This window comes from Canis aureus, chromosome 3 (assembly GCF_053574225.1).
Source record: "Canis aureus isolate CA01 chromosome 3, VMU_Caureus_v.1.0, whole genome shotgun sequence".
NCBI classification, from domain to species: Eukaryota; Metazoa; Chordata; class Mammalia; order Carnivora; family Canidae; genus Canis; species Canis aureus.
The window spans coordinates 57581691-57609185 of record NC_135613.1 but is presented as its reverse complement, the minus strand read 5'-3'; the positions used below and the strand labels follow the sequence as shown (position 1 = coordinate 57609185).

The following is a 27495-nucleotide window of genomic DNA, read 5'->3' as shown; positions in this document are numbered from 1 at the left end:
TGATCCCAGGACCCGGGGTCACAACCTAAGCCGAAGGGAGATGCTCAACCACGAAGCCACCCAGGTGTCCCTGAGACCCTAGTCTTAATTTTTTGGGGTATATGCCTAGAATTATAATTGCTAGATAATGTGGTGGCTCTATTTTTAATATTTGGAGGAACTGCCACACCGTTTTCCAGAGCAGCTGCATCACTGTACGTGCCCACTCTCAGGACACAAGGATTCCAATTTCCTCACATCTTTTTTGACACACCATTTTCTGGGGGTTTTGTTTCATTTTGTTTTTTAATAGTAACCATCCTAAATGGTGTGAAGGTATCTCACTGTGGTTTTTTGTTTTGTTGTTTTCTTTTTTTAAGATTTTATTTATTTATCCATGAGAGACACAGAGAGAAAGAGAGGCAGAGACACAGGCAGAGGGAGAAGCAGGCTCCATGCAGGGCGCCCAACGAGGGACTCGATCCTGGGTCTCCAGGATCACACACTGGGCTGAAGGCAGCGCTAAACCACTGAGCCACCTGGGCTGCCCCTGTTTTGTTGTTTTTTTAAGTAGGCTCCATGTGGGCATGGGGCCCAACACAGGACTCGAACTCAGGAACCCCCACCCCATCCCAAAATCAAGACTTGGATGCTCAACCGACTGACTAAGCCACCCAGGCGGCTTTGATTCTCATTTCCCTAAATGATCAATGATGTCGAGAATCCTTTATGGGCTTGTTGGCCATGTGTGAATCTTCTTGGGAGAAATGGCTATTCAATATTCTCTCCATTTACGAATTGGGTAATTTGGTGTTTTTTGCGGTAAAACCAATGAGTTTTTAGTGGTTGGAATTTCTATTATTGTGCCAAGTGGAGTGAAACAGTGGGAAGAATAAGCACCGTGCATGGTGAGGGGGAATGGAGAAGGGACTTCTGGCCAGGACCCCTTTCCTGGTCAGGGCTTTCAGCTCCCAGCTGTACCTGCTGTCTCCTGAACCCGCCCAACCCCCCCGGACCCCCTCCCCCCTGGCCGAAGTGTCCAAGGTTCCCGCGGTTCCTGTGGGGAACCCCAGGTCAGTGGGGGGCAGGCACCTGCCACAGTCCCTCGCAGGGGTGAGGGCGCCACCTACCGGGGAGACTGAGAATTTCTCATTTCCCTGAGAATCCAGGCACCAGCTGGCCAGAGAGAGAGGGAGAGGCAGGGTTTGGCCTCCACCTGCCCCCGGCTCTATGGTTTTGAGACGATCTTCAGCTCTGTGGGCACTGAAGTGCCTCCTCCCCGCTCTCAGCTTTGGGGGTTTCAGGGCGGAGATCACGGGGGGCCAGAATGTCCCCCAGGCAGGAATTCTCTCACAGGGTCCTTTCTGGCTCCAGGTCTGGTCCACTGGCTTGGCATTCAGGGCCTCCCTGCTATGGGGACCCGAGGCAGCACCTGACTGAGAGGCCTTGCTGTCCACTCCAGCCCTGTGCCCTTGGAGGCTGCAGGGTCCAGCCTTGAATCCTGGCCTCACGTTCCCAGGCTGTCCCTGAAGCCAGCCCTGGGGTCTTCCACATCCAAGTTTCTCTGCAGAATTCAGCAGGGACTCAGGTCACGGGTAACAACTGAATCCCGAAGGCTCCAGCACCTCCTGGAAATGTGGGGGCCCTTCCTCTTGGTCTGGAACTACTCCTGATGCCCAGCCTCTCCCAGAGGCTCCATTCACCTGTTCTTCTCTCTGACCCCTTCGCCTCGGCCCTGCCTTCTCTCACGTCAAGAAAACTTTGTTTCAGGGGAAAATCATGCACTGTGGAAATCCTGGAGGCCCCCCCCCCCCGCCCTCTGGGTTTTCTGGTCCCAGTTCCCTGTGAAGCACAGACACTTGGTGGCAACACAAAAAGAATTCTTATCTGTAGAGATGGAAATGATGTCCTATGATGTGCAGGGTGAATTGACTCTCTTCCCTGCCTCCCTAGCTCTGGGGAAAAACCAGTCTGCTGTACATTTGTGCATTCACTGCCATATTCCTCATCGATAAGTGTGTCTGTTCCTTGGATCTGTTTCCTTTTTCTTTCTTTCTTTTTTTAAACGACAGTATTATTGACTGTATTCCCTATGCTGTACTTTTCATCTCTGTGATGGGACTTTCTTTTCAACCTGTTAAACCATCTACTTGGTTCCCTCACTGATTAGCAAGTAGAATAAAATCCTCAACAGGCAGGGCTGCTGGAGAGCTCAGTGAGGTAAGCATCCAGCTCTTGGTTTTGGCTCTGTTCATGATCTCAGGGTTATGGGATTGAGCCCCACATGGACTCTGTGCTCAGAGGGGAGTCTGCTTGAGATTCTGTCTCCCTTTCCCTCTCCCTCTGCTCTCTCTCTCTCTCTCTCTCAAACAAATAAATAAATCTAAAAAAAAATCTATAACAGGTGCTCATTTTTGTGTCTGCATGAGATTCATGATTTTTACCTTTTGTTGAAAATTAAACACTCAACTGGGTAGGTCCCTGCACCCAGAAAGCCCAGCCCTCCGGCACCGAAACCCCAAGGGTCACAGCTGGGGACCCGTGCCCCCCCTTTATGTGCCCCGTGGGCTCCAGGAGAGACATCCTCTCTGGTTCCTGGTCCCCACAGGCTGCAGCACACGTGGCTGGTCAATAAGACCATGAAGGCGAAGCTGGGGGCTTTCTGGATGTTGGGGGAAGGGGCTTGCCCTGAAACTGACTGTTCTGCCCTAGAAAGGCTCAAGGGCAGCTTGGCCATCCCTGCACTGGTCACGGGGTAAAATGGTTGGGTTTTCACGGTTTTGAAAATGCTTGAGCCTTTTCCAAGAAAAACGTTGCTGTGGGGGGAAGGGGAGAGTTTGTGTTTCGTGGGGACAGAGTTCTGGGGACAGTCAGTGGCAACAGTGTCAGGACGGTGGGAATGTGTCGACACTCCTAAGCCACGTGCTTGCAGGAGTAAGAAGATAGATTTTACATCACGTGCATTTTACCATGATAAAAAGAAAATGAGAGCAAAGTGCTCATTTCAATGCTTTTTTGGGTGGACTTCTGTGGAGGAAGCTGAAACGGGCAAGATTTCACAGCTTCTCAGAAATGGAGCTTCTTATGCAGGTGATGCTTAAAAATAAACCTTCCTCCTCCCTCCATTTCCCCCCACCCCCAGCTTTCTACCCAACAGCACACAAGGATGTGGCCTACTATCTAGAAGGTTCCAGGGAGCAGCATGGAGGCAATGAGAGGGAGCACCAGGGTGAGGGGACACCAGTCTGTCCACGTGACACCTGCTGTTGTCATGAAAGGGTTGCTTCGATGACTGAGGACAGAAAACTTCATGAGCTGGCCAGCAGGCCAGGGGAAGGGAGGGCTGCGGGGTGTGGAGGGGGTGCTTAGTCTTGTTGCTGTGGTAGTTCTGGCTGTCAGAAGTCCAGAACAGGTCAGCAGGACCAGTTCCTCCTGGAGGCTCTAGGGGGGAATCAGCCGCTTCCTGCATCGTCCTGACCGCTCACTTCCCAGGTCACAGCTGCTGACTCTGACCTTCCCGCCTCCTTCTTGGGAGGGTGGGGACCCTGGCGGTCACCATGACCCCACTTAGGTCAGCCAGTACAGTCTCATGTCTCAAAGTCCTTAACATACACCTGCAAAGTCCCTTTGCCCATATAAGGTGACATTCTCACGGGCTCTGGGGTTTGGAGGGCTTCCTGTGAAATGTGGGGGTGAAGATAGGCCTGTTGGGACTCCCCATGCCCTCTCATGGGGATCTTCACCTCCAGGAATGGGGACAGTGGGTGGGGACCCCCTCATCTGCAAGAGATGGCTGCCGCCTGCCCACCCACCCCCAAATACCCGCACACCAACCTTGCCTCTGGATTGGGGTGATCTCACCTCGGTGACCCCGGGGCAGGGGGCAGGAGGGCAAGGGGCCTGCCTGGCTGTGGTTGGAGATAGCAGAGCAACTCCAGCAGGCTCAGTGAGGACCCCCAGTTCCCATGAGTGCTCTGGCCTCCCACACCCGTCAGAGCTCTTTGGAGACATGTCCTCGGGGCACTTGGGTGACTCAGCCAGGTCCTGGGATCAAGTCCCACATTGGGCTCCCTACCCATCATCCCTACTTGTCCTTCTCCCTCTGCAGCCCCCCCTGCTTGTGCTCTCTCTCTCTCTCTGCAAATAAACAAATATTGTTTAAAATAAATAAATAAAAACAAGTTCTTGTTTTTGTGATTTACAAACATGCCTGACATCCTCAGACAATTAAGAGAAAACAATTTAAGCCTCTAGAAAGCCCATCAACTCAGTGGCAACCACTGTGAACATAGCCACGTACATCTTTCTTGACAGATTTAAGTATGTGAGTTTGTAACATTATTATATGTGCAGCTTTATAATCTGCTTTACTCACTCAGTAATAGGTCGCGATCATTTTTCTACAGCCATAAGTGCAGAATTGCACATCTGTTTGTATCGGCATTGTAGTGCCGTGTAGAATAACATATTTACGGGGTCACACAGTTGACTGCTGAATTTCTCTAACTTTTCTCTATCATAAACAATACCTTTGTATTTGTCGGTCGAGGTATCTCCTTAGGGTAAATTTCTTGTCTTTATTCCATTTTTTTTTTTTTTAATTTTCAGAGAGCCAGAGAGCCAGAGGAAGGAAGGGCAGAGGGAAAGAGAGAATCTCAAGCAGACTCTGGACTGAGCATAGAGCCTGGCTTGGGGCTCGATCCCAGGACCCCGAGATCATGACCTGAACCAAAATCAAGAGCAGGACACCTAACCAGCTGAGCTACCCAGGCATCATCCTTACAGTAAATTTCTAAATGTGGGATTACTGAGCCAAAATATGCTCATTTTACATCTGGACATAGTACCGGTTAAATTATATGCCCCACTCCCACCCCCCCACACAAAGATAGGCTGAAGTTTCTAAGCCCTGGTACCTGTGAACGTGACTTTCTTTGGAAATATGGTCTTTTCTGATGATCAAGTTAGGGCATCCTTAGGATGGATCCCGATCCAGGAGGACCAGAGTCCTCCCATAAAGGAGGAACTTGGACACAGATTCAAACACATGGAGAGACGCGAGGACAATGTGGTGATGGTCATCACGCTGACAAAGGCACGCGTGATGCACTGCCAACCAAGGATGCCCAGATGCCCGTCCTCTCCAGAAGCTCAGAACAGGCTGGGAAGGAGTCTACCCAGAGTCACAGAGGGGGCGTGGTCCCACCCACACGTGGATTTTGTACAGCTAGACTCCAGGACTGTGAGGCAACGCATGTCTTTCGAGCCGCCCAGTTCGTGGTGATTTGTCATAACAGCCCAAGGAGACTAGTACAGATGCTTGTGGCCAAACTGCCCTGCAGGAAAGCCTCATCATTAGGTTCTCATCAGAAGGAACCATCAGCATACACGTCCCTTCCACCATTGGTGAGATGCAATCATTTTTCATATGTTCGCCCACTGTTTGTATTTCTTCCATGGATTGCTTGTCTGTACCCTTTGTCCATTTTCTTATTTTTTTTTAAAAGATATCATGCATTTATTCATGAGAGACACAGAGAGAGAAGCAGAGACACAGGCAGAGGGAGAAGCAGGCTCCATGCAGGGAGCCTGACGCAGGACTCGATCCCGGGATTCCAGGACCACACCCTGGGCCGAAGGCAGGTGCCAAACCACAGAGCCACCCAGGGATCCCCTTTTGCCCATTTTCTATCAGGAAATTCCTTCTTCCTTTCTTTCCTTTCCTTCCCTTCTTTTCTTTCTTTCTCTTTTGACAGAGAGATGGCATGTGCTCCTGCATGGGGCCGAGGGCAAAAGGAGAGAAAGAATCTCAAGCAGACCCCCTGCTCAGGGAGGGGCCCAACATAGGACTCGATCCCAGGACCCCTGAGATCGTGACCTGAGTCAGATGCTTAGCCAACTGAGCCAGCCCGGCACCCTCCATTTCATTTCTTCTTAGCTCGTAAGAGATGTTTTCAAATCAGAAACACTGATGGTCTCCCCACTTTTCTTTCAATAACTGCTCCCCATCTAGACACCCATCTTCCAAAGATGCATCTGGCCTCTCATCCTTCAGAAAATTTAAAATCAAATGTTACTGATGCCTTTTCTGGTGACCTCTGGCTTTGCAGCACACCTTACAAGTCTTTCCCCCGCCCAGGGTAATTTTAATAAGAAAAAGTAGGGATCCCTGGGTGGCGCAGCGGTTAAGCGCCTGCCTTTGGCCCAGGGCGTGATCCTGGAGATCCAGGATCGAGTCCCACGTCGGGCTCCTGGTGCATGGAGCCTGCTTCTCCCTCTGCCTGTGTCTCTGCCTCTCTCTCTCTCTCTCTCTGTGTGACTATCATAAATAAATAAAAATTAAAAAAATTAAAAAAAAAAAGAAAAAGTATCTGCGTTTGCTTCTGGGATTTCTCTCATTTCGCATCTTGAAGCTAGATCTTTGCTGGTCCCGGATGCGTTTTCCCAGGAGACCGGGCTCAAGCGGGTGTTTCCTGGAAGCGGCCAGGCAGGGCTGCAAGGTGAGGAGCCCATGTCCTGCACGCTGACCTGGAGCACCACCAGGAGCACATCCTAGATCCCCAGGGCGCGACCATCTATTTCTGGGCTCTGCTGTGATCGTTATCCCACTGTTGTAATCCACTTACTTGTCCTTCTCCCCAGCCGACCGTGAGTCACTTGAAGACAGCGACTGGGTCCTACTCGGCCACCAGCACCCAGCGGGGCTCCATGTAAATGACCGACCGCACAAGAGAGCACTAACAAATGGTGCCGTGAGCACCACCACAGCCCTTTCCTGGGGTCCCCCCCTCCCCGTCCAGACACACAGCTGCCTGTCACCTCCAGCTTGCCTTTCAGGCTGGGCAAGAGCACCCCCACCCCCGCCTCTGAGAAGTCCACCTGGGCACCCCCGCCGGCCCATCGGGCAAAGCCCTGGCAGGTCATCCAATCACTTCACGGATCAGACAATAATTCTAGGCCCCTGAAAAAACACCAAAATGGGAACAGTTGCGTTTGGTTTTGTTGTGTTTTTTTTCTTTCTTCCGACTTTTTGATACTTCAAACCACAGGTGACAGAGCAACGCACCGCATGGGAAGGGGCTCAGTGTGAGGCAAGAAGCAAGGATACAACAGGAGAGTTTCCTCCCTGTTTCTGGGACCCGCAGCCTGCTGGGTGGGAAGGGATCTCAGCCCAGACTGTGCCGCATTGAGCGAGCGCCTTCCCCCACGTCCGGTTCCCCGCTGCCCCTGAGCGGAGCTGGGACCTGCACCCTTCAGAGGTCACGCCCGCTCAGAGGGAGCGCCCGCCCGGCTTCCAGCGCTGGGTTAGGGAGCCTCCCTCCCCCGCCCCCCGCCCCCCACCTCGTCAGCAATTAGGAGACTAGAAGGAGCGAATCCCGGCCCCTGGGAGCGTCGTTTCTGCCCCGGGGGCCCCACGCAGCCCTTCCTTCAATTGCTGAAGCAGCACGAGAGCAGCCCCTCGTTCTGCGCGGGACCGGGACGCCGTGTGCCACCTGGATGCTACGAGGACACGGAACCCGGGGCAGGGGGACTAGACTGCAGTCCCCCCCGGTGCCCCTCCGGTCTGACGTCTCGGGTTCTGCGGCGTCCGAGGCCAAGGTCTCCGGTGTCCAGCATCCCCGCCCCCCCCCCCCGCCTCCCCCCGCCCCCAGGGCGGGACCTGGGCAGGTGGAACCCTGGGAGGCAGGCACCGCACGCGGCCGGCAGAGGGCGCCCCCCTTCCTCGCCGAGCCCCGCGGCCCCCGCTCCCGCAGCCCGCCTCGCCGCCGCCGCCGCCCTCCCCGCCCCAGGCCGGAGGAAGAGTGTGGGCAGCAGGAAAACCTGCAGGTCCGCGGCCCCGGGCTGGGGCCCAGCGTTCCTCTCCGGCCTCCTGCTGCCTCCAAACACTCCAGCGGGTCTGCCCTGCTCCCGCCACGGCGTGACCTCCTGCCTACACACCCGCCAAGGCCCAGGCCAGATGCCTCCGCGGGAGCTGTCAGCCCCGCCACGCCTGTGCTCCCACGGGGCCAGCACTCCTTGCTTTCAACAGGAATGACCGGTGTCCTTCTGTCCTGCAAAAACTGGGCTCCACGGCCACCGGCCAGACTGCGACTTGCCGGGCTCCGAGCTCAGACTTGTGAGTGCGCGGGCACCCAGTGACGGGCGTTGAACACGGCCTGCGTCCGGTCATGCCCTCGCCAACCTCCCACGCGGGAGAGGCTTCCCTGAGGGCAGATGCCGGGTCTCAACCTCCCCCGGGGCTCCCGCCCCTTGCTGGGACCAAGTGCGTCATTTCTCTCCGTGGATGGCTTGGCTTCCTTTCTTGGTGGGCACACACCTGGGTGCCCTGTCCCCCCAGGCCAGCTGACTGTCACAGCACAGCCTCCACGGCCTAGTCCTAGGGACACCTTAGCATCACCAGGGAGCTCACTTACTTCCCAAAAGCAAGGAAACTGAGGCTCAGGCAGGGGAGGGATGCACCCGGATCTCTGTGGATAACTGCATGTGGGATCCTGACCCCCTGGACCCTCTCCAATGCCCCCTCCCCGGGGGCCACAGCCTGTTGTGCTGGGTTCCCCTTGGCAGGCAGCAGGTATGCTGAGAATGCTGTCACCTAGCTGGGGCCAGCCCCAAGCGCTGCTGAAACCACATGGGATGCAGACCCAGAAGTCAGGCCTGGGTAGCACAGGCTAAGCTATTCCCACAGGAGCATGTGTTTACTTCTCCAACGATCACTTTAAATTCGCTTTTAGGGAGTGTTTGGAGCAGCTCAATGCTGGCTCGATCTGAAGAAAGAGCACAGGTTCTGCATGCTCACGGGCACACAGGGGCTTGGAGTCCTTCCCTGGCCCAGGAGCTGACTCCAGCTGTAACCCCCCCGCTCAGGTGTGCTTGCCTGTACCATGGAGATGATCACCCCCCAGGCCAGGGGAGATGCAGCCAGGCAGGGCACAGAAGGCGCTGCCACGGTGGGCGCAGTGCCCGCAGGTGCTGGGGGCTGGGAGTTAGCGGCCGTAACCCCTGATGCAAACATGCCCCCTACCCCCCGGCCGGATGCAGGCCCAGCCCGCCACTGGCTCGAGATGGGCCACAGTGGCGCTGTCTGCATCGTGGAAATTTGCAAAGCCTGTCAGATCAGGAATCCTGTTTCCTGCAAGCCGGTGGGTAAGCATTTACCAGAAAGCCCAGGGCAGCATCATTACCCCGGAGACTCAAAATAACCTCTGTCCCCGGGGCAGAGGTGGTACACACCCATGTGGCTATTTTTACCGCCAGGCTGTTCCCTGAAGTCAGAACGGTCAATTCGACAAGACAAAACGACAAAACACGACAAAATGGTTCACAGACCCCCCACCCCCACCACCATGGTCTGCGGCCCCAGGGCGCTGCTGGCGACTCTCTACCCCGTTTGGTGGAGACCCAGTCCTGCCACGATGGCCGGGGTGGGGGTGGGGGGCGGTGGATGGCTGGCCCAGTAGCCCCTAGGTGCCCAGGTTTCCTCCAGCGGCTCCCACAGGGATGCCGTGTCCCACCTGAGCCCGTGTCGTGCCCGGGTCTCTGGGTGGGAGCCAGCGTCCTCACTCTTTGGGAGCCCTATGGGGGCTGCTGCAGCCAAGGATGCCCACACAGGCTCATCTCAGGGACCCCACAGCACCCCGTCCACGCCGGTGAGCCTGTCCCCGACCCCTGGATGGCTGTCTGCCGGGCCTCGTGGAAGGAGGGTCTGGGTCCTGAGAGCCTGGGGAGGCAGCTCCCCTGGAACAAGGACGGGCTGCTGTGCAGGCGCCTGGGACTCCCCCCACTGGAGGGCTGAGCAGGAAGGGGAAGTGTGGTCTGGCTGGGCTCACTGCTCCGGGGTGGGCGGGAGGCTTGTGGGCGAGGAAGGCGTCCTGCCAGCTGCGCCGGAGCCACCACACTCGGGCGCCTGCCATACCCTCAGCTGCTCACGGATGGACACCCTTGCTACCCAGGTAAGCATCCGGGCCCGAGCCACCCGAGGGGTCACCCGGGGGTTGTAGCCCAATCTCTGGGTGGCCTTGGCGAGTCCACTCTGCCACCCACCAGCTGGGTGACCTCAGAATCACTGCACCCCTCGGGGCCTCCATTCCCCAGCATGTGTTGGGGGGAAGAAGAAATCTGCGTCTCGGGTTGAAATGACACAATGACTGGCAGCGAGCTGTGTTACCTGGAGAGGGGTGGTTCGCCCTCTCTGGACTCTGATAGTGAGAGGACCCCGATGGGTGTGCGCTGGGGGTAAGGGGGCGAGGCAGTGACAGTGCAAACTTTGGGCTGCGTCGTGGGGCCCGTGCAAAACACCCTAGGGGCCACACACTGTGGCGCCGTCATGCGTGTGCATCTGCTGCATGGGGACTGGTAAGACATCCCATGCTCCCACGGCCCTGGGGTCTAGCTATGCCGGGCTGGCCTCAGATCCCGGTCAGCCATCTGCTGCCACCCCGGGGGGAAATCACCGCGGAGGGGGCCTGGCTCCAGCCTGATGTTTCTAGTTCCACTTTGTCGCTCATCACTGGTCCCGAGGGCCACTGCCTTTCCTGGCCCCTCTGCCAGACCAAGCGTGCCAGCGTGTGAACCTCCCGGGGAGCTCTGGAGGTGGGACTCCCCGTGCCTGGTAAGGACAAGATCTGGCGGCTTCTCAGTATTTTTTAGGATCAATGAACATGAAAACTTCAGACAAACAAGGGGAAGGGATGAGCCCACATTCCACAACCTCGCAACAAACAACGTAGAGTTTGGGTTTTTGCCTCCTGGTTTTTCGGCAGAGAGCATAGCTATTTTGAGAAGGTAGCGCTGTCTTGTTTTGATTAAACAAGTTCTAGAGGGGACCTACGGGCCTCAGCGGCTGTCACCAGGCATCCTCAGTGCCCCCCACCCTCGGATGATACAAGCACTGTGGCCAAAGAGCCACCTCTGGCTCCTGGCACCAGAGCCAAACAAAAAAGGCCAGCAACAGTGGGAGACAATTTGACGGGACCCGAGGAAGGATTTATGGGTTGCAGAAATCCCGGGATAACTCAGTAGGAAGCTTGAGTCATCCGTAATTCCAAAAGATTCTGAGGAGGACATAGCCAACGCCGTGGAAACACCACAAAGGCCACCTGCTCAGGAGGGGCAAGCAGAGGCTCTTTTAAGATGTGATACCTGGAGTCTTGAAACCGTGTTGGGTTCATGCTTCATAGCGAGGCTGGCGGCAGAGCGAGAGAGGGGGATGGATCGTATTCCCGCACGGTGGAAGGTCTGCGTCCTGGGCTTTCTCCCCACAGGCCCCAGCCGCGCACCCAGGTGTCAAGGTGAGACATGGCACCGCATGGGCACGGGCCCTGCTCTGCTCCCTCAGGGTCTGGGGTTCCTGGAAGGTCACTGGGTTTCTTCTCATCTTCCTGCCACCTGATTGCTGCATGCAATCCACTGAGTGGCTCTTGCGCAACTCCCCCCATCGCCCAGTCCCACGCGGCGGGTGGGATGGCTCCCTGCCTCTGTGTGCGCTCAAGTCAACACGGTTCTGCATCCAACTTTTACTTCCTTTGGATTCCTTCTCAGGCTGTTATCTCTAGAAACGATATTACGGAATCAGAGGCAATGACCGTGTGATTACTCTTTGCTTCCCCATCCCCCTGACAAAAAAAAAAAAAAATTTAAGTCTGTTTATTTATTTAAGCAATCTCCACAACCGGACACGGGGTGGGGCTCAAACTCACAACCCCCTACTCAAAATCAAGAGTCGCATGCTGCACCAACTGAGCCAGCCAGTTGGTCCCAAGAATCTGAGTGTGAGCAGAGGCACAAGAGAGAATAATTTCAATTGGAAAAATTAAAAGAGATAAAAAGCTGAAATTAATTTTAATAATACATTTAACTTAACCCAATATATCCAAAGTTATCCTTCCCTCATATAGGCCATATAAACATTTATTAATGGGCTTTTTTTCCCGTTCTTCTCTCTGCACGAAGACTTAGAGACATAGCAGGTGCTGTCCCGGGCAGGGCAGGCCTCATTCAAGGGGATTTGTGTCCCAGGCCACGAAGCCCTAACGCAGAGAGCAGGTGAGGAGCGGGACCCCATCTTCTTTCCTCCCATGGAGGCTTTGTTGGAGGCCTCTTGCAACTCCCGCTAGGACACCCCAACACACCCGCATTCTCTCTGAAAATTTTGGGCCTCGCAGCTGCCTCAAATCATTAATTTCTCTCAAGGGAAAAAAAGCCAGCTGTTTCAATACCCAGGACTTCATCATTAGTGGCTCTGGAAAGAAACAGAGGGCCTCATGCTCCCTACTTTTTTTAACACACTCAGCTAGATGAGGCAGGAAAATGCTGCTGGGAAGACATGTCAGAAAGAAAGTTCATGAACTGTTTCACGTACGCCAGTGTTTATGAGTGTTTGTGTAGCCATCTGCCTACACTATACAACTTGGTTGTGTAGGGGTTTTTTGGCGTGCTTTATTTATTTTTTTAAGATTTCTTATTTATTTATTCATGAGAGACACAGAGAAAGAGGCAGAGACACAGGCAGAGGGAGAAGCAGGCTCCCTGCGGGGAGCCTGATGCGGGACTCAATCCCAGGACCTTGGGGTCATGCCCTGGGCTGAAGGCAGATGCTAAAACCCTGAGCCACCCAGAGATCCCTGGTGTGTGTGTGTGTGTGTGTGTGTGTGTGTGTGTGTGTGTTTAAAGCAAGTGCTAAATAAACGCACAGTCTCTGGAATTCCCGGTAAGGGGACAGTATGACTTCTGTCACTGACTCCCCAGAAATGCCTTTTGGGGAAGTGAGAGCCAGGGCTGGGGCTGGGTCGTGACTGTGCTCAGCCACCCACTGGCCCTGAGGCCACTCAGACTTGCAACATGCTCGCTGGGAGGGTGAGCATGTTGCTGGAGTGGAGGAGGAGAGACCTTTGGGAGGCCGGAGCTCCACCCCCAGGTTCCACAGGGCCTCTGCTTCCCTGCCGGCTGTTCAGTGCCTATAGCCACAGCTGAGATGGTAGGTGGACGCCAGGTGGCAGGCCGGGCTGGGTCGCTCTGGAATCAGGGTGCAGACTGTAGATCTAAACTGCCTGCCTGCCAGTATCCTCAGAGGTGAAGTGCAGCCACAGGTCAGGGGAGAGGCCTGTGGGTCATTCATTTGCATAGTCCTAAATCCCTCTGGATTGCTTACTGGATCCAGGTGAGGTCTGGGCCCTGCAGACAGCGGTAGAGAGCAGCCCTGCCCAGTGGAGCTGACTGGTCCGCATGGGTGACAGTGAACCTGTGAACCACAGGACGGACAGCAAGCCCCTAGGGCAGGAGCAGGGGCAGGGGCAGGGCAGGGGCAGAGTGTGTGGGCCCAGCTGGAGGAGGAACGCGTCCCTCCCAGCAGTGACAACTTGGGTTCTGCCTCCCACTCGGCCCGCCTAGCACCCGCCAACCTGGCTCCTACTTCAGAGAGAACAGGGGTGTTGGCTCTCCCTGCTTCCCACCCCCTGGGCCCCAGCATGCCTCTCTCCATCTTCCTTCCCTTCGGGCTGGGAAGAGGTCTCTCTTCTCTGTATTGCCTTCCTGTCTCCTGTCCCGACACGTTCATGGTTTAGAAGCACCTTGAAGCCCCTCGTATTCTCAGTGAACCATCTTTCCTCTGCCTTCACGTCCAACCCGCTCTCACCTCTTGGGTCTCCATCACTCTGACGGTGGAGCCCCCATCAGGATCTCATCAGCCACAGAGGTCACGGGGTGCGTGAGATCCCAAGTCTGTCCTGAGGGCCGGATGAGCACTGAGAACCCCCTGACCAGGGCTGGGCCTCTAGCGGGAGTACGAGCTACATAAGACAGTCTTTGCTCCTATGTCACATTCACTTATATCCTCTGGGGACTCTGGATACGATCCTAGGATGCTCCCCGCGCTGGCCAACACCCTAGGGAATCCAAGGAAGCAGTCCCATCCCCTGAGGAGCCAAGAAGTCATTCGCAACCTAGTACTGATCAGGTTTTCTTCCTCAGAGTCTGGCACTCTCCGGCAAATGAGTTTGAATGGACAGGAAGCAGGGGGCGGGGGTGGGTGGGGAGCATGGGACTTTTGCAGCAACTTGATGACACAATTTCAGGCATTGTGACAAGCAAACAGGAGAGGTGTTTGGTTCGAGGAGTCTTTTGGAGGGGCTTGCACTCCACCATGCCAGTGCTACGACTGCCCCTGACTGTGGGGTTGGAGGAGGCAGGGCAGGGTGTGCAGATAAGCCTCCCCTGGGCTCACCCACCCCAGCTGTGGGCTCTGCTCTCTGGCCGGACACGTTCCTCCCTGGAACTGTGCTCATTAAAAGGACTAATTGCTGGGCAGCCCCAGTGGCGCAGCGGTTTGGCGCCGCCTGCAGCCTGGGGTGTGATCCTGGAGACCTGGGATCGAGTCCCACGTCGGGCTTCCTGTATGGAGCCTGCTTCTCCCTCTGCCTGTGTCTCTGCCCCCCACCCCCCTCTTTCTCTATGAATAAATAAAATCTTTTTAAAAAAATAAAAATAAAAGGACTAATTGCCGAGTCCCACCCTGGACCCACAGATAAGAACTGGGAAGGGGCCTGGGACCCTGGCATCTGCATTTTCATGCATCTCCCAAAGCCCCCGTTCGGCAGTCACACATGAAAGCTCCACTGGTTTCAGGGAGACCTGGGGTGGGGGGTTGGCTTCTGAATTTTCCACTTGCTAGCTCTGCGACCCTGGGCCACTGACTCAGACCTAAGTCTCTGCTGTCTTCTCTGTAAATGGGCTTATAACCAGAAGCCGCCGTTGTGAGACAGAGCATGCAGAGCACTTCTGGCCTGGGCTACGTCAGCGCGCAGAGCGTGTTGCTTTTCTGAGACGTATTTTCATACTGCGGTTCTTGCTGTGGGGAACGAGACGTGGCCCACGGCTGAGGCCCTGCTGGAATTGGAAGCCCTCGGGTGAGGGTTCTGCTTTCAGTTCTGTTGTGAAAAGAAAAGCATGCACCAGCTTGGTGTCCACCCCGCAGCCTAAGAGAAGCATGAACTCTGTCTGGTCCAATGGCACTGACCTGGAATCTTGGGTCGTCAACTCCCAGCTGCGCTGCCTCTAGCAAATTGCTTCACCTCCTGGCGCCCCATTTCTACTGCGGGTGACAACAGCACCTCCACCGGGGAGGTTGTAATAGGAATTCAGAGACAAAAAAAAAAAAAGGAATTCAGAGACAAAGCGCACGTCACTCAGGGAGAATTTTATGAAAACAAACAAACAGGGAGCACCTGGGTGGCTCAGCGGTTGAACGAACATCTGCCTTTGGCTCAGGGCGTGATCCCGGGGTCCTGGGATCAAGTCTTGCATTGGGTTCTCTGCGAGGAGCCTGCTTCTCCCTCTGCCTGTGTCTCTGCCTCTCTCTCTATGCTTCTTGTAAATAAATAAATAAAATCTTAAAAAAAAAAAAGACAAACAAAACCACGGTGGCCAGGCACCACCCCAGATCAGTTAGAGAGTTGGATGTAGAGCAGACAAGCAGCGGTCTTTCAGGCTCCCTGAGTGATTCCAAGGTTCAAGCCGGGTGAGGGTTGGGAACCTCAATATTCTTTCAGTTTTTGCCCAGAGCCTGATACGTGCATCCAAGCTCCTCGACAACTAAAATCTGAGGGGCGCTCCCATGGTGCCTCTTCCCTTCCTTCCTCCAGGTGTGGTGTCCACCAGATGCTCCTCCAGGTGATGGCACCTGAGGTCCGGCCTGCAGCTCCTGATCTCCTCCCAGCAGCTGGGACCCTGGGTCTGCACACCTGTGCGCTTGGCCCCTCTCCTTTTGCTGTGCTCTGGGACTGCTGACCTGGGCCCACGATGATGATTCCTCTTCTGGTCTATACAGGGCCAAGGGTGCCCCTCGCCCTGGCCCCCAGGGCCCTGCCTCACCTATGAGCCCCAGTCCTGCCTCAAGAACCTCCCTGTGTCAGACTCTCAGACTCTCAGACTCTTGACAACAAAGATATTCCCTCCCATGGGGCAGAGACACCTCCCAGAAATAGAGACCCATGTCTGACCCCAAGCCTCATGACAGGTCCCTACTGCTTCCTGATGAGGTCAGTGACCTTGGGCCCCAGGCCATGGACGTCTGTCAAAGATAGCAGAGCCCCTCCTAACTTTTCCTCCCTTTTCTTCCTGACTTTTTTTTTTTTTAAGAATTTTTTTTAATTTTTTATTTATTTATGATAGTCACAGAGAGAGAGAGAGGCAGAGACACAGGCAGAGGGAGAAGCAGGCTCCATGCACCGGGAGCCCGATGTGGGACTCGATCCCGGATTTCCGGGATCGCGCCCTGGGCCAAAGGCAGGCGCCAAACCGCTGCGCCACCCAGGGATCCCTCTTCCTGATTTTCTACTGGCAAAACACAAGCATGAGCCCATGGAAGTGCTTGTGCGGGCGTCTCGTCCTGAGGTGAGAACCCGAGGTGGTCTGTGGGGTGACCCTACACGGCTCCAGCCTGTGATGGTGTCAGGCCACAGCCAAGGGAGAAGTGATGGCGCAGGTGGAATTGAGGTGGCTGCTCAGCAGCCGGGGAGACAAGATCATCCTGGGTGGTCCGGGCAGGAAACAGAGTCCAAAGAGGAAGAGGAGGCAGACGTGGCTACAGAGGGACTGCCAGGGACATGCCACCCAGCTGGTTCTGGGCATAAGGAAGGGGCCACGGCCCAGGAACACGAGTGGTCTCTCGAAGCCAAACAGAACAGGGAGATGAATAATAAATAAATAAAATATTTTAAAAATAGTTTCTTTTGATTACTAAGCCGACTGAGTTCAGTTGGTAAAATTTGGCAATGCTCATTTTATTTTTTTTAAGAAAAAATAAAGAAAAAAATTAAAAATTAAAAAAAAATAAAAGAGGGGCAGAGAGAGAGGGAGAAACAGATCCCCCTGCTGATCTTGGAGCCCCACTCAGGGCTCAATCCCAGGACCTCGGGATCATGACCCGAGCTGAAGGCAGATCCTTAACCAACTGAGTCACCCAGGCTTCCTTATGTGGCATTTCCTTAAGTCCAGTGCCCTGTGACCTCCCTGGACCCGGCAAAACCAAATTTCATGGGGCCCTCCTGAAAGCCAAGTTCCCAGTCTCTATGCTTCTCCTTTTTCCCCTATGTTCTTCTTCCTCTATTGTTTTCGTTGGCACGTCCTGAAAAGGTGATTTACGATAAAACCTCTGCTCAGTGCCTGCATGATGGTCAGGCTACCTGGTTAACTGACAGTTCACCCCGTTAAGACTAAATCCCCAGCACACCCACAACGACCATGGATAAATGGCAAAAGAATAATGCTTATTGAAAAGTTGAGCAAAAAAGCTGCAGAACGATGCGCGTACAAGACCACTAGTTACACACAATTGGTATGGCCAAAAGACGTTCTATTTGGTCAAGCCAAACCTTCACTAAAACAAACAAACAAAGTTTGGAACTGAAAACCCAAATTACAGTAGAAACAACATCAAACATCATAAATGAAGACACGATGCCGGTAATATAAACAGGTACTTAGAGTGAGCCAAGTCAGAAGTCTTTGTAGGAATCAGAGCCTTAGCTTACTTTACCCCCGTTCCCCTGACTGGGTCTCCGTTTATTTTATTTTTTTTAAAGATTTTATTTATTTATTCATGAAAGACACAGGGGGGAGAGAAAGAGAGAGAGAGAGAGAGAGAGGCAGAGACAGGCAGAGGGAGAAGCAGGCTCCATGCAGGGAGCCTGACATAGGACTCGATCCCGGGACTCCAGGATCATGCCCTGGGCCGAAGGCAGGTGCTAAACCACCGAACTACCCAGGGATTCCCTGGGTCCCCGTTTATATTGCTAATATTACTCAGAAGCATGAATTGGAAGTGGCTCTGTATGAACATGCATGAGTTTCCATTTAGCTAATACCAGGGATATGCCAGGCCTCAAGGATCTTTTTTTTTTTCAAGATTGTATTTATTTATTCATGAGAGACACACAGAGAGAGGCAGAGACCCAAGCAGAGGGAGAAGCAACCTCCCTGGGGGGAGCCCGATGTGGGACTCAATCCCAGGACCCCGGGGTCATGCCCTGAGCCGAAGGCAGATGTTCAACCACTGACCCACCCAGGTGATCCAAGGATGATTTTTTTTAAATTTTAATATCCAAATAGAGTGCTCACGCCCTGGATGAGGGGTGCCCCGTCCCTCCCCCAAGAGCTCCCCGCTTTCCTATTCCTAGGAATCCCACCTGCAGGCTGCTCCCCACTGGCGGGGGCCTCACGGCTGCTGTTTTACTCACACATACATTACCCCTGGTTGGAAAACCACCACCCACATGTCATTACTCCCCCGGCTCCATTCCTACAAACTTTTATTGTGCAATTTTACTGCAGATTTGATGGTGACAAAAGATTACAGCACAATATGACAGGGGCAACAGCTTCAGACTGAACATTAGTCATCACTATCCTATGAGAGCATTGGTCATCTTCCACCGCGGGGACCTTCCAACAATCCTCAAACCTTCTGCTCTCTTGTTTCCTTTTCTTATCTTTTTTCCCTCTTTTTCAGCCCAGCTTTACTGAGATATGATTGACTTCTAACATTGTGTGGGTTTAACATGTAGAGCGTCACTGGCCGGCACCGCTGCCATGTTGTAGAGGAGGACACACCGATGCTCAGAGGGGCTTCAGGACTTTGCCTGAGGTCTTCCGGCTGCGCAGGGGGAGGGTTTGCCCCAGCCAGCGCCTGCCCAGCCCCTAAGCAGAGGTAGCCCCTCCACATGGTAGACAACGGCCCCCCACCCCTCCCTGCCAGATGCTCTTGCTCCTGCATCATCCCTCTGTCTCCATTCTCCTCAGGGTCTCATTGCGATGGATTGGTGGAGGGACAATTTCTGGATCATCTTAGCTGTGGCCATCATTGTCGTCTCCACGGGCCTGGGCCTTATCCTGTACTGTGCCTGCAGGCAGCTGCTTAGACAGGGTAATGGTGGTATCCCCTGGGGCAGGTGGAGGGAGCAGATCTGGGGTGCATATCCTTGTGCATCAGGGATAAGATGATTTGTTCTGGGCCTGTATTGGCTGAATTTTGGATTAAGCATCATGTGCTCTGGGTTTGAGTCCTAGCCCTCCCACTAGCTTACATCTCTGAGCCTCGGTGTCCCCATCTGCACAGCAAAGGGAGGGAGGGTAACTCCCGTCCAGGAACTCCACAGGCCCCCGCAGGGTTTGGGTGAGGGCAGAATCTGTTTCAAGGCACAGGATGCTCCAGCGCTTTCTCTCTCTGGTGTGGCTGCTGGCTTACCTCCGGGACTTAGGAGATAGCTCAGATCCAAGGAATGTCAAAGGTTGTCTCAATTCCAAGCCCATCAAGTTGTACACATGTTAAATACATGGGAATATATACAGCTTTTTTGTAGGTCCATCATCCCTCAACAGAATGGGTTTGGTTTTTTTTAAGATTTTATTTATTTATTTATTCATAAGAGACACAGAGAGAGAGGCAGAGACACAGGCAGAGGGAGAAGCAGGCTCCCTCTCGGGGAGCCTGATGCGGGACTCAATCCCAGGACCCCGGGATCACACCTTGAGCCGAAGGCAGACGCTCAATCCCTGAGCCACCCAGGGGCCCCCAAAGCAGGTTTTTTACAAAAAGACTGTCTTAATGCATGAAAAATGAGCTTAGTCCGTGACCAACACGTTGGCCATCCCGGTTGCCTTCTCTAAAGTCATACTCTGAATTTTCCAGAGTGCAAGCTGCCTTGGCCAGAGGTTGTTGGCATCCTCAGAATATAAACGAGCAGCTTCCTGAAGGCCCTACATGAACTTTAGATGACCTACGCGCAGGTTTCCACTTTGCTGTTCACGTCCCGAAACACGAAATCCTTGACTTGATTTGATGGTGTGTTTTCTTGAGATCCTACCCCTCTGTTGACCTGCAGAGGGTAAAGAGAGTGAGAGGGGTGGCCAGCTCCCCTGGGGGGCAGCCTGGACAGGCACCCCTCAGTGCCCTGGGCCTGCCCTGAAAGGTTAGACCACACAAGGAGTGAGACCCTGTCATCCTCCTCAACCTCTTTTTGTAGATAAGCCAGTTAAGGTTCAGAGAGAAGCCAAGCCTCAATGAGGCCACAGGAGTTGGGGGCAGAGTGGGGACCAGAGCTTGCATCCACCGGGCTGAACATTAGTCCCTTCACCCCTTGGCGGCAATTGGTTTTTTAAAGACAAAGCATATTCTGGGTCCCATGGTCCTCTGTCCACCTGCCTTCTTAAACTGTTTCCTTTTTTAGATACGGACGAAAGCATGACCCTAAAACAAAAACCTTACCCCATTCTCTTTTATCTCAACCCACTGCTCTTCACATGTAGGTTATAATTAGCAGTAACGTGTAGGTCCAGCACACCACAGTTTATGAACGGCTTTTCTCATTCTTTCTTTCATTTCCCCCCCAACCACACTCTGGGTTGCTCATTCCACCACTATTTCTGGGCACTGAGGAAGCAAGCAGGGTCCACCCTCGTGAATTAGCCAAAGGCCGGAAGACTTAAAGTCAGTCTCCATCCCTTACCTGCTCCGTGTCCCCACAGTGGTTCTTCCCAACTCCACCCCAAAACACCCTGAACACACTCAGTGTCTGAGGGCCTCTGAACTCTAAAGTCACATCTTCTGCTAATTCCTCCCAAATGAAATATGCTTATTGGATTCCTCTTAGGCAAGAAGTGGGAAATTGCCAAGCCCTTGGAAGAAAAGCGAAGAGATGATGAGAAGATGTATGAGTAAGTCAGGGGAACCGGTTGGTCTTTTCTGTCTAGAGAGCCCCGCGCTCACACCCGTCCCTGCACCTGCACTTCTCCGCGGGATGCCCTTGACGCCTACTGCACCTGAGCAGCCAGTGAGCAGTCACATGTGCCAAGTCCCCCTGCACCAAGGGGAAAAGGATTTGGGCTTTTGGGGCCTCAGGGCACCGTCTGGGGCTCCGCTCTCCAAGTCGTCCTGGGCTCGTCTCATTTCGTAGAGGTCACAGGTCAAGCTCTGTGTGCTGGGCCCACCACTTAGGGTTAGGCCTACCCTCCTGTCCTTTTCAAGATTTTATTTTTAAGTCATCTCTACCCCCAAAGTGGGGCTGGAACTCACACCCCTCCTAGGTCAAGAGTTGCAGGCTTGCTCTACTAACTGAGCCAGCCTGGTGTCCCCACCCTCCTTTTCTTTAGATGGATCACAAGTGTAGTCTGTTTAAGGCTGGGTGCTTAAGGAAAATAGGCCCCTTGTTCTACTTCTGTATTTTGTGATATATTTGGGGCTTTTATGATTGCTAAGCGTTGGGCATAAACCCAGGTTCACCTTTAGGGTTGATGACTCTCTCGAGAAGGACTCACAGGACCCAGAAAAGCTACTGTAGTCACACTTACGGGATATTGTAGTAGAAGGGCACAGAGTAAACTCATCAAAGTGGAAAGTGTGTAGGGTAGAGCCCAGGAGAAATCAGGGGCAAGCTTCCAGGAGTCCTCTCCCAGTGTGATCTCATGGAGCAGGCTTTCTCCCAACGTGGGTTTGTGGCACCATGTGCAAAGCACGGCCAGCCAGATAGGCTCACAGAGCCTTGGTTCCAGCTGTAGAGTGGATAATTCATCATAGCCTCCAAAAGGGCTGGAGATGGAGTGTATACTATCCAGTGCCGCTTGGCTTCTTTGGTGAGCTGTGTTTTGTGAGTGTCATGCCATGTGTGTGGTTGTAGACGGCCCACCCTCACTCCTATAGTCTTCCACGGTGGGAGTGCACCATGACGAATTTATCCACTCTGTGGCCAGTGCACACCTTGGTGGTGTGCAGTGTGGGGCTGTTGTGCATGGTGCTGGGATGGATATTCGGGCACACGTCTTCTGGTGAGCACACGCAAGCCTTTCAGCAGAGTGGGCCCACAGGCGTGGACTGTGGTCACGGAGGTGGGCTGCGGTCACACATTGTGTGCACAGGTGGCTTCAGGAACTCTTGTGTCTCTGCAAATCAAAGCGCACCTGGTGCTTATTACCTCCCCTGCCTGAAACTGCCTGGGAAGGCACGCTCCATGCTAAGTCCAGCTGGTCCCCGGGCACAGAGGCATCCTCTTCTTTACAAATGGTATACAAAGGGATCCCTGGGTGGTGCAGCGGTTTGGCGCCTGCCTTTGGCCCGGGGCGCGATCCTGGAGACCCGGGATCGAATCCCACGTCGGGCTCCCGGTGCATGGAGCCTGCTTCTCCCTCTGCCTGTGTCTCTGCCTCTCTCTCTTTCTTTGTATGACTATTGTAGATTTAAAAAAAAAAAAAAAAAGCTATATAGCTTTAAAAAAAAATGGTATACAAAACCTAGAAAAGGCGATGCCTCCTGCTTTCAGGGACCAAGGTCTGAATGTTCAGCGCTGTCCTTCTTCTTCTCATGCTGACCACCAGCATGGTCAGAACCACACCCTGATCTCTCTCTCTCTCCAGGAATGTTAACAATGAACCGCTGGTTCAGTTGCCCCCTCTGCCACCCAGAGGTCTGCTTTTTCCAGAACACACATGTAAGTATCTGTCTCTGATCGCAGTTTCCTTCGGGGTAACAAATGTATCTGAATATCTCAGCTCAGGCTGCCCAGGACAAAGTCCCATAAACCAGGTGATTTAAGCAATAGGAATTTTCTCGTGGTCCTGGAGGCTAGAAGTCCAAGACTGAGGTGCCAGCCAGTGTGGCTGGGGATGCTGGGGTGGGTAGGGAGAGAGGGAGGGAGGGAGGGAGAGAGACAGTGAGTGAGCTGGTGTTTCTTTTTATAAGGAGACGAAGCCTATGAGATCAGGGCCCCACCCTTGTGACGTCATTTAGCCTTCATTACCTCCATAGAGGTCCCGTCTCCGACACAGCCTCACTGGGGGCTGAGGACTTCAACATATGAATGTTGTAGGGATGCAAAACTCAGTCCAGAACCCTGGAATCTGCAGACGGTAGCATCCTTTTGGAAGGGACAGACAGGTCGGAAAGGGGACGGGGTAAGCAGCAACGCTCCCAGCTGTCGCTGTGTAAATTCAAACCCCTGCTTGGAGCATGAGTCAAAAGGAACATGGGGGTGTCACTGGGCCTACTGCACTGGCCGCTGGAAAAACTCCGCCTGGTCCCCTTGACTGGAATGTTCCTCTCTAAGCTGCTTACATAGGGGCCTCACTTCATCCTTCACAAGTCAGCTCAAATGTCGGCATCTCGTGGCGCCTAGAGGGGCTGAGTCAGTTAGGTATCCAACTCTTGGTTTCGGCTTGGGTCACAATCTTCAGGGTCCTGGGATCGAGTCCCACGTCTCCTGCTTCCTCTGCCTCTTCTCCTCCCCCGTTCTCTCTCTCTTTCTCAAATAAATAGATAAAATATATATTTTTAAAATGTCAGCACCTCAAAGAGGCCACTGCCGCCTACCCTCTGTAAAGCGAAGGCCATTATCCAAAATTGTCTCATTTCATTATTACTCAGTTGTTTACGACCCGTGGAACACAAAGCCCTGGGAAAACAGGAGCCTTTCTTATCTTGCTCACCATGCCTTAGCCACTGCTGAGAGCAGTGCCTGGAGCTTAGGAGCTCATAAGAACGTATTGCTCACACAGATAAATCCTAATATGAGCCCACATTCATTGAGCAGCCCTGTGCGAGGCACCTTACAGACACCATCTCATGCCATGTGCTCAACAGCATTATGAGGCAGGTTTGTGGTTATTCCCCTTTGGCAGATGAGGACATGGAGAAACAGAGATGTTCAGTGACTCACCCGGGGCCACACAGCATGTGACAGCTCGGGCCTGGGTAGGAACCGGGGGTCTGACTGCAGTGCCCTGCGGGAAATGAAGGGTGGTCCTCTCTCAGGCCTGCGTGAGGAAGACGAGATTGTGGTAGAGCCACTCTGGTCCCATCTGAGGAGAGCTGGCTGTCTTGCTTTTCTTCCCCGTGGCCACTTGGGTGCTTGTGCTACATACCTGTTCCCTAATTCCACGTTCTGCAAACACCACCATCCCCTTTCCTTCTGAACAGAGATCTGTGCCTAAGTAATTACGGGAAATTCTGAAAAACACTGTAAGTCACTGTGAGGGATGTGCCAGAGAAGAAATGTGGTTTGCATCACTTCCCCATGAGAATGAGGCTCCCACACAACTCTACTCATCTGGGTACTAGCTCAGGTCGGCGTGTTGTCTACACTTCTGTTTCATGGTTCCCATGCCATGTGTGTGGCGTGCAGGCAGAGGGACCCGGGAGCCAGGGTGTCTGACCCACATCTGCCTTTCACTCACTTGCGGGATCCCGAGGCTGGGTCATGTCTGCTCATCTACAACTCCCACAGATGGGGTCGGGTCCACCAGGGAGTGGGAAGGTCACCCAGACCCATGGAAATCACGCTGAGTCACTTAGTCAAAACCACGTAAACACACAGTAGCTTTGCCTCTAAGGATTTATTTGCATGTTCTAGTCCCACAGGAACCCCCAAGTCAGCCATCGAGCACATACTCACTGGTCAACAAAGTGAGAAACAAGAAGACGGTTTCCATCCCGAGCTACATTGAGCCTCTGGATGACTACGATGATGTTGAAATCCCCGCCAATATGGAAAAGCAGCGCTTCTGAGACAACCGTTCCTTCTTTTTTGACAAGCCCAAGGGGGTTCACCCAGCTTTTTAAACCAATCGAGAATGAGTGAACTGCCATAGGTCATGGGATCCTGAAAGCCAGTGCTCACGTAGTGGACCTCCTTTAAAATCAACACCTCCTGAAGCTCAGAGCATCAGCATCCAGCAGAACCCACGCTGAGGATCTGCCCTGCGGACCTGGAGGGCTCAGGCCTTGAACTCCTGTCCATTGGTTCCTTCAGGAGGACCTCCGGGGCCTGTGGCTCTCCGACCCCCTGAACCTGTGAGAAACACTCCTCCCCCTTCCTCTCTTTCGTTTGGTTCTAAGTGATGCTACATTTTGGTGTCTGACTCCAGAGCCTTCAGGCTCCCACCCCCACCTTGGCCCCCCCGGGTCCTGCCCACCTCCTTGCAGCTTCTGCAAGGGTGAGTATGGCTCTTGCTTCATGTGAACCAACCCCCCAACATGCACCCCAAACCCCAGTGCCTCCCCATGACCTTGGCCAGATGGACCTCAGAGATTCAGGTTCTCACCCATCTTTTCTTGTGCTTCCCACTTGTATCAATCAACGGGGACAGATGTGATCTTGGGGGGCCAAAGCACACACGTTACATGCAGCTGTGTCATTTTGCACTATGTGCGGGGTGAGGGGGTACAGGAAAGGCAGGTTTCCCCAGGGAAAAACCATGGGGAAGAGGAAAGAAAGGGACAGTGAATGGGCAGATTCATATGTGAGTCCCTTGGGTGACTTTCTGTGCAGACAGCAGCAAGGTCACCGCCCTGTCCTGCTGCAGCAGTGCCTGCATCCTCTGGAACCCCATCAGTCCCCTAGCGCTGACTGGCAGGGTCCCCGGGCTTGACGCATCCTCAGTGGACCCGAGGCGCTGATGGCCAAGCCTTCCCTGGGGAACCCGGCACCGAGCAGGCTCACGGGGAGAGCACTGAGGGCCTCGGGAAGGCGAGCAGGGCCCCTGGGGCCGAGCCCCTCCTCAGAGACGGACATGTGTGCCTGCCGCCGCCAGCTGCTGGGATGGCCTCGCCGCTGCCTGCTGCCCTACCAGGGGGGACGGACAGTGGCACATGCGCTTCCTCTCGCCTATATCCCAGGACGTGTGGATGTCCCGCCGCCCGGGGTCACCACCGCCTTGCTGTGGGGCATGGCCCTGTGGCCCCTGAACTCATGAGCCAGAGAGGACTCCCTCCCCAAGTTACAGGGGAAAGATTAATACGCCAAAGGACAGAAGAGTTTGGCCCGCGTGCTCTCCCTCTTACAGATGTTTGGCAAACCATCCAAGTCTACGACGGGAGTTAAAAGCAAATACCAGGGACAGGTTACCTCCTACCTCCTCCCTCCTCCCTGGTGTCTGGGATGGCACCATCTCCTGTACTCCTGCCACACACACCCCAGGCCATACCCAGATGGCTGCTCTTCCGCGGGCTCTTCCCAGTCCGTGCCCCAACCCTGCTGGAAGAAGGAGCAATGGGGCCACCTCTGTGGGCTCAGGGCCCTCTGCTCATGACTCCAGCCATGCCTCATCCTGGGTCCCAGACCTGCTGCCCCAGGAACCCTCCCCCTCAAGTTCAACATATCCTGAAAGGAACCACGGCCCACCCCCAATCCCAGACTCCTTCTGCTGTGCTACCTTCTCAATCCCTGGAGTCAGAATCTGGTCCAGGGTGTGGGGTCCTCTGCTCCGGGGTCCCCACCTCCTGTGACTGTGCCTCTCCAGCAGCCCCCCAGGCAGTCTCCTGCCACTGACATCTCAGCCTCCGGTCCCCTTTCTACACAGCAGCCAGTGGTTTTTCCAAGGGGACATCTGACCACCCCATTCCCTTGCCTAAAGCTCTTCTTCACCCATTGCCCTCAGAAGAACTCCGAACTCCTTCATATAGGTTATGAGATTTGTCAAGATCGGGTCCCCAGGTGTCTCCTGCAACCTTCCTCTCCCCACTCCCTTGCAACTTCCAAATTTTTGGCTACAGTCATTTGAGATGACCTGGTCTGTAGTCCCCCTTGCCCCTATTGTTATGCGCAGCAACCTCCCACCTATCTAGAACATTCTTCCCCACCCTCTCATCCCATCTCTGCTTAGAGCCTTTCCTCTGAGGTGCTCTTCCCATAACATTAGCACCCTAGGATGATCTACTTACCCGTCCTTCTCCCCTACTACATTGACAGCAACGTGAGGACGGTGTTCTCTCCATCCATCCATCCATAGCACACTTCCCAGGCACTTCATGGATACTCAATAAACACGGCAAATGAATGATCAATTGAATGAATGTATGAACTTGGCCTTTTGGGAGCACATCTCCCTCTGTATTACAATGGCCTGATCACTTCCCCACCCTTCTTTCTAATCTGGGGCTCCTCTGGGGTGGAACTTGGCTGGCTCACTGCTAGACGCCCCATCACTAGCACAGACTCTGGCACGTGGTGGGGCCCTTAGTAAACATTTATCAGATGTTGAACATTGGCCAGAAAAAACCTACCAATCAGTTTGATCAAAGCAAACAAGCAGTTTCTCTCTGAGCCTGTATGATTTAGGGGAGATGTTATACTGGGTACCTGTAATAAAGCCTTTTTTTTTTTTTAACCAGTTTGGTTAAAAAAAAGAAAGTTGTTGCCAGTTTGGTTGATAGCATTATCAAGATTTGACGGGGCCTTTATGTGGATTCTAGCCCCCTAGGGGCCCCCAGGCCCAAACTCACCAATAAATAAAGGTAGAAATAAGACGGTTCCCATTCTGAGCATATGGAATCTAGAGGTGACCATGATGATGGCAAAATCCCCACAAATATGGAAGACCGCCATTTTGAAACACCCCTGTTCTGTCATCTTAACTCTTTTGGAACAGGTGGTTCACTCATATCACAAATAAGTGGGGGTAGCCCCGGTGGTGCAGCGGTTTGGCGCCGCTTGCAGCCTGGGGCGTGATCCTGGAGACGCTGGATGGAGTCCCGCGTCG

The 27495-nt window shown here is 53.8% G+C and overlaps 2 protein-coding genes across 10 annotated transcripts in view; one reads left to right on the top strand and one right to left on the bottom strand.

Moving 5' to 3' along the window:
- Positions 1-27495, bottom strand: part of ZFP3 (ZFP3 zinc finger protein) — a 90564-nt gene that overhangs the window by 24003 nt on the left and 39066 nt on the right. For 2 of the 7 annotated variants that reach the window (XM_077893080.1, XM_077893084.1), the window contains exons 4-9: positions 23676-23772; positions 22761-22877; positions 21319-22629; positions 15198-19847; positions 14990-15061; positions 11119-11527 (exon numbers count right to left, since the gene is read on the bottom strand). The exons of 2 other annotated variants lie outside the window; for them this stretch is intronic. The gene's annotated coding sequence lies outside the window, so the exon portion shown is untranslated. The remainder of the gene's footprint in view (positions 1-11118; positions 11528-14989; positions 15062-15197; positions 19848-21318; positions 22630-22760; positions 22878-23675; positions 23773-27495) is intronic. 3 more of the 7 variants (XM_077893082.1, XM_077893085.1, XM_077893090.1) reach the window with 2 other exon arrangements.
- On the top strand, positions 8996-26805 carry SCIMP (SLP adaptor and CSK interacting membrane protein). Of its 3 annotated transcripts, XM_077893097.1 has the most exons (6): positions 9803-9929; positions 15615-16365; positions 18772-18895; positions 20622-20685; positions 22378-22451; positions 24369-26805. In XM_077893097.1, exons 2-6 carry the CDS (start codon positions 16195-16197, stop codon positions 24521-24523), a joined length of 588 nt encoding a protein of 195 aa, XP_077749223.1. In that variant the 5' UTR covers positions 9803-9929; positions 15615-16194; the 3' UTR covers positions 24524-26805. The 3 variants fall into 3 exon arrangements, with proteins under 3 accessions (XP_077749222.1, XP_077749221.1, XP_077749223.1); XM_077893095.1 differs by lacking the exon at positions 15615-16365 and having other exon boundaries at positions 9780-9929; XM_077893096.1 differs by lacking the exons at positions 15615-16365; positions 24369-26805 and having other exon boundaries at positions 8996-9929; positions 22378-22579.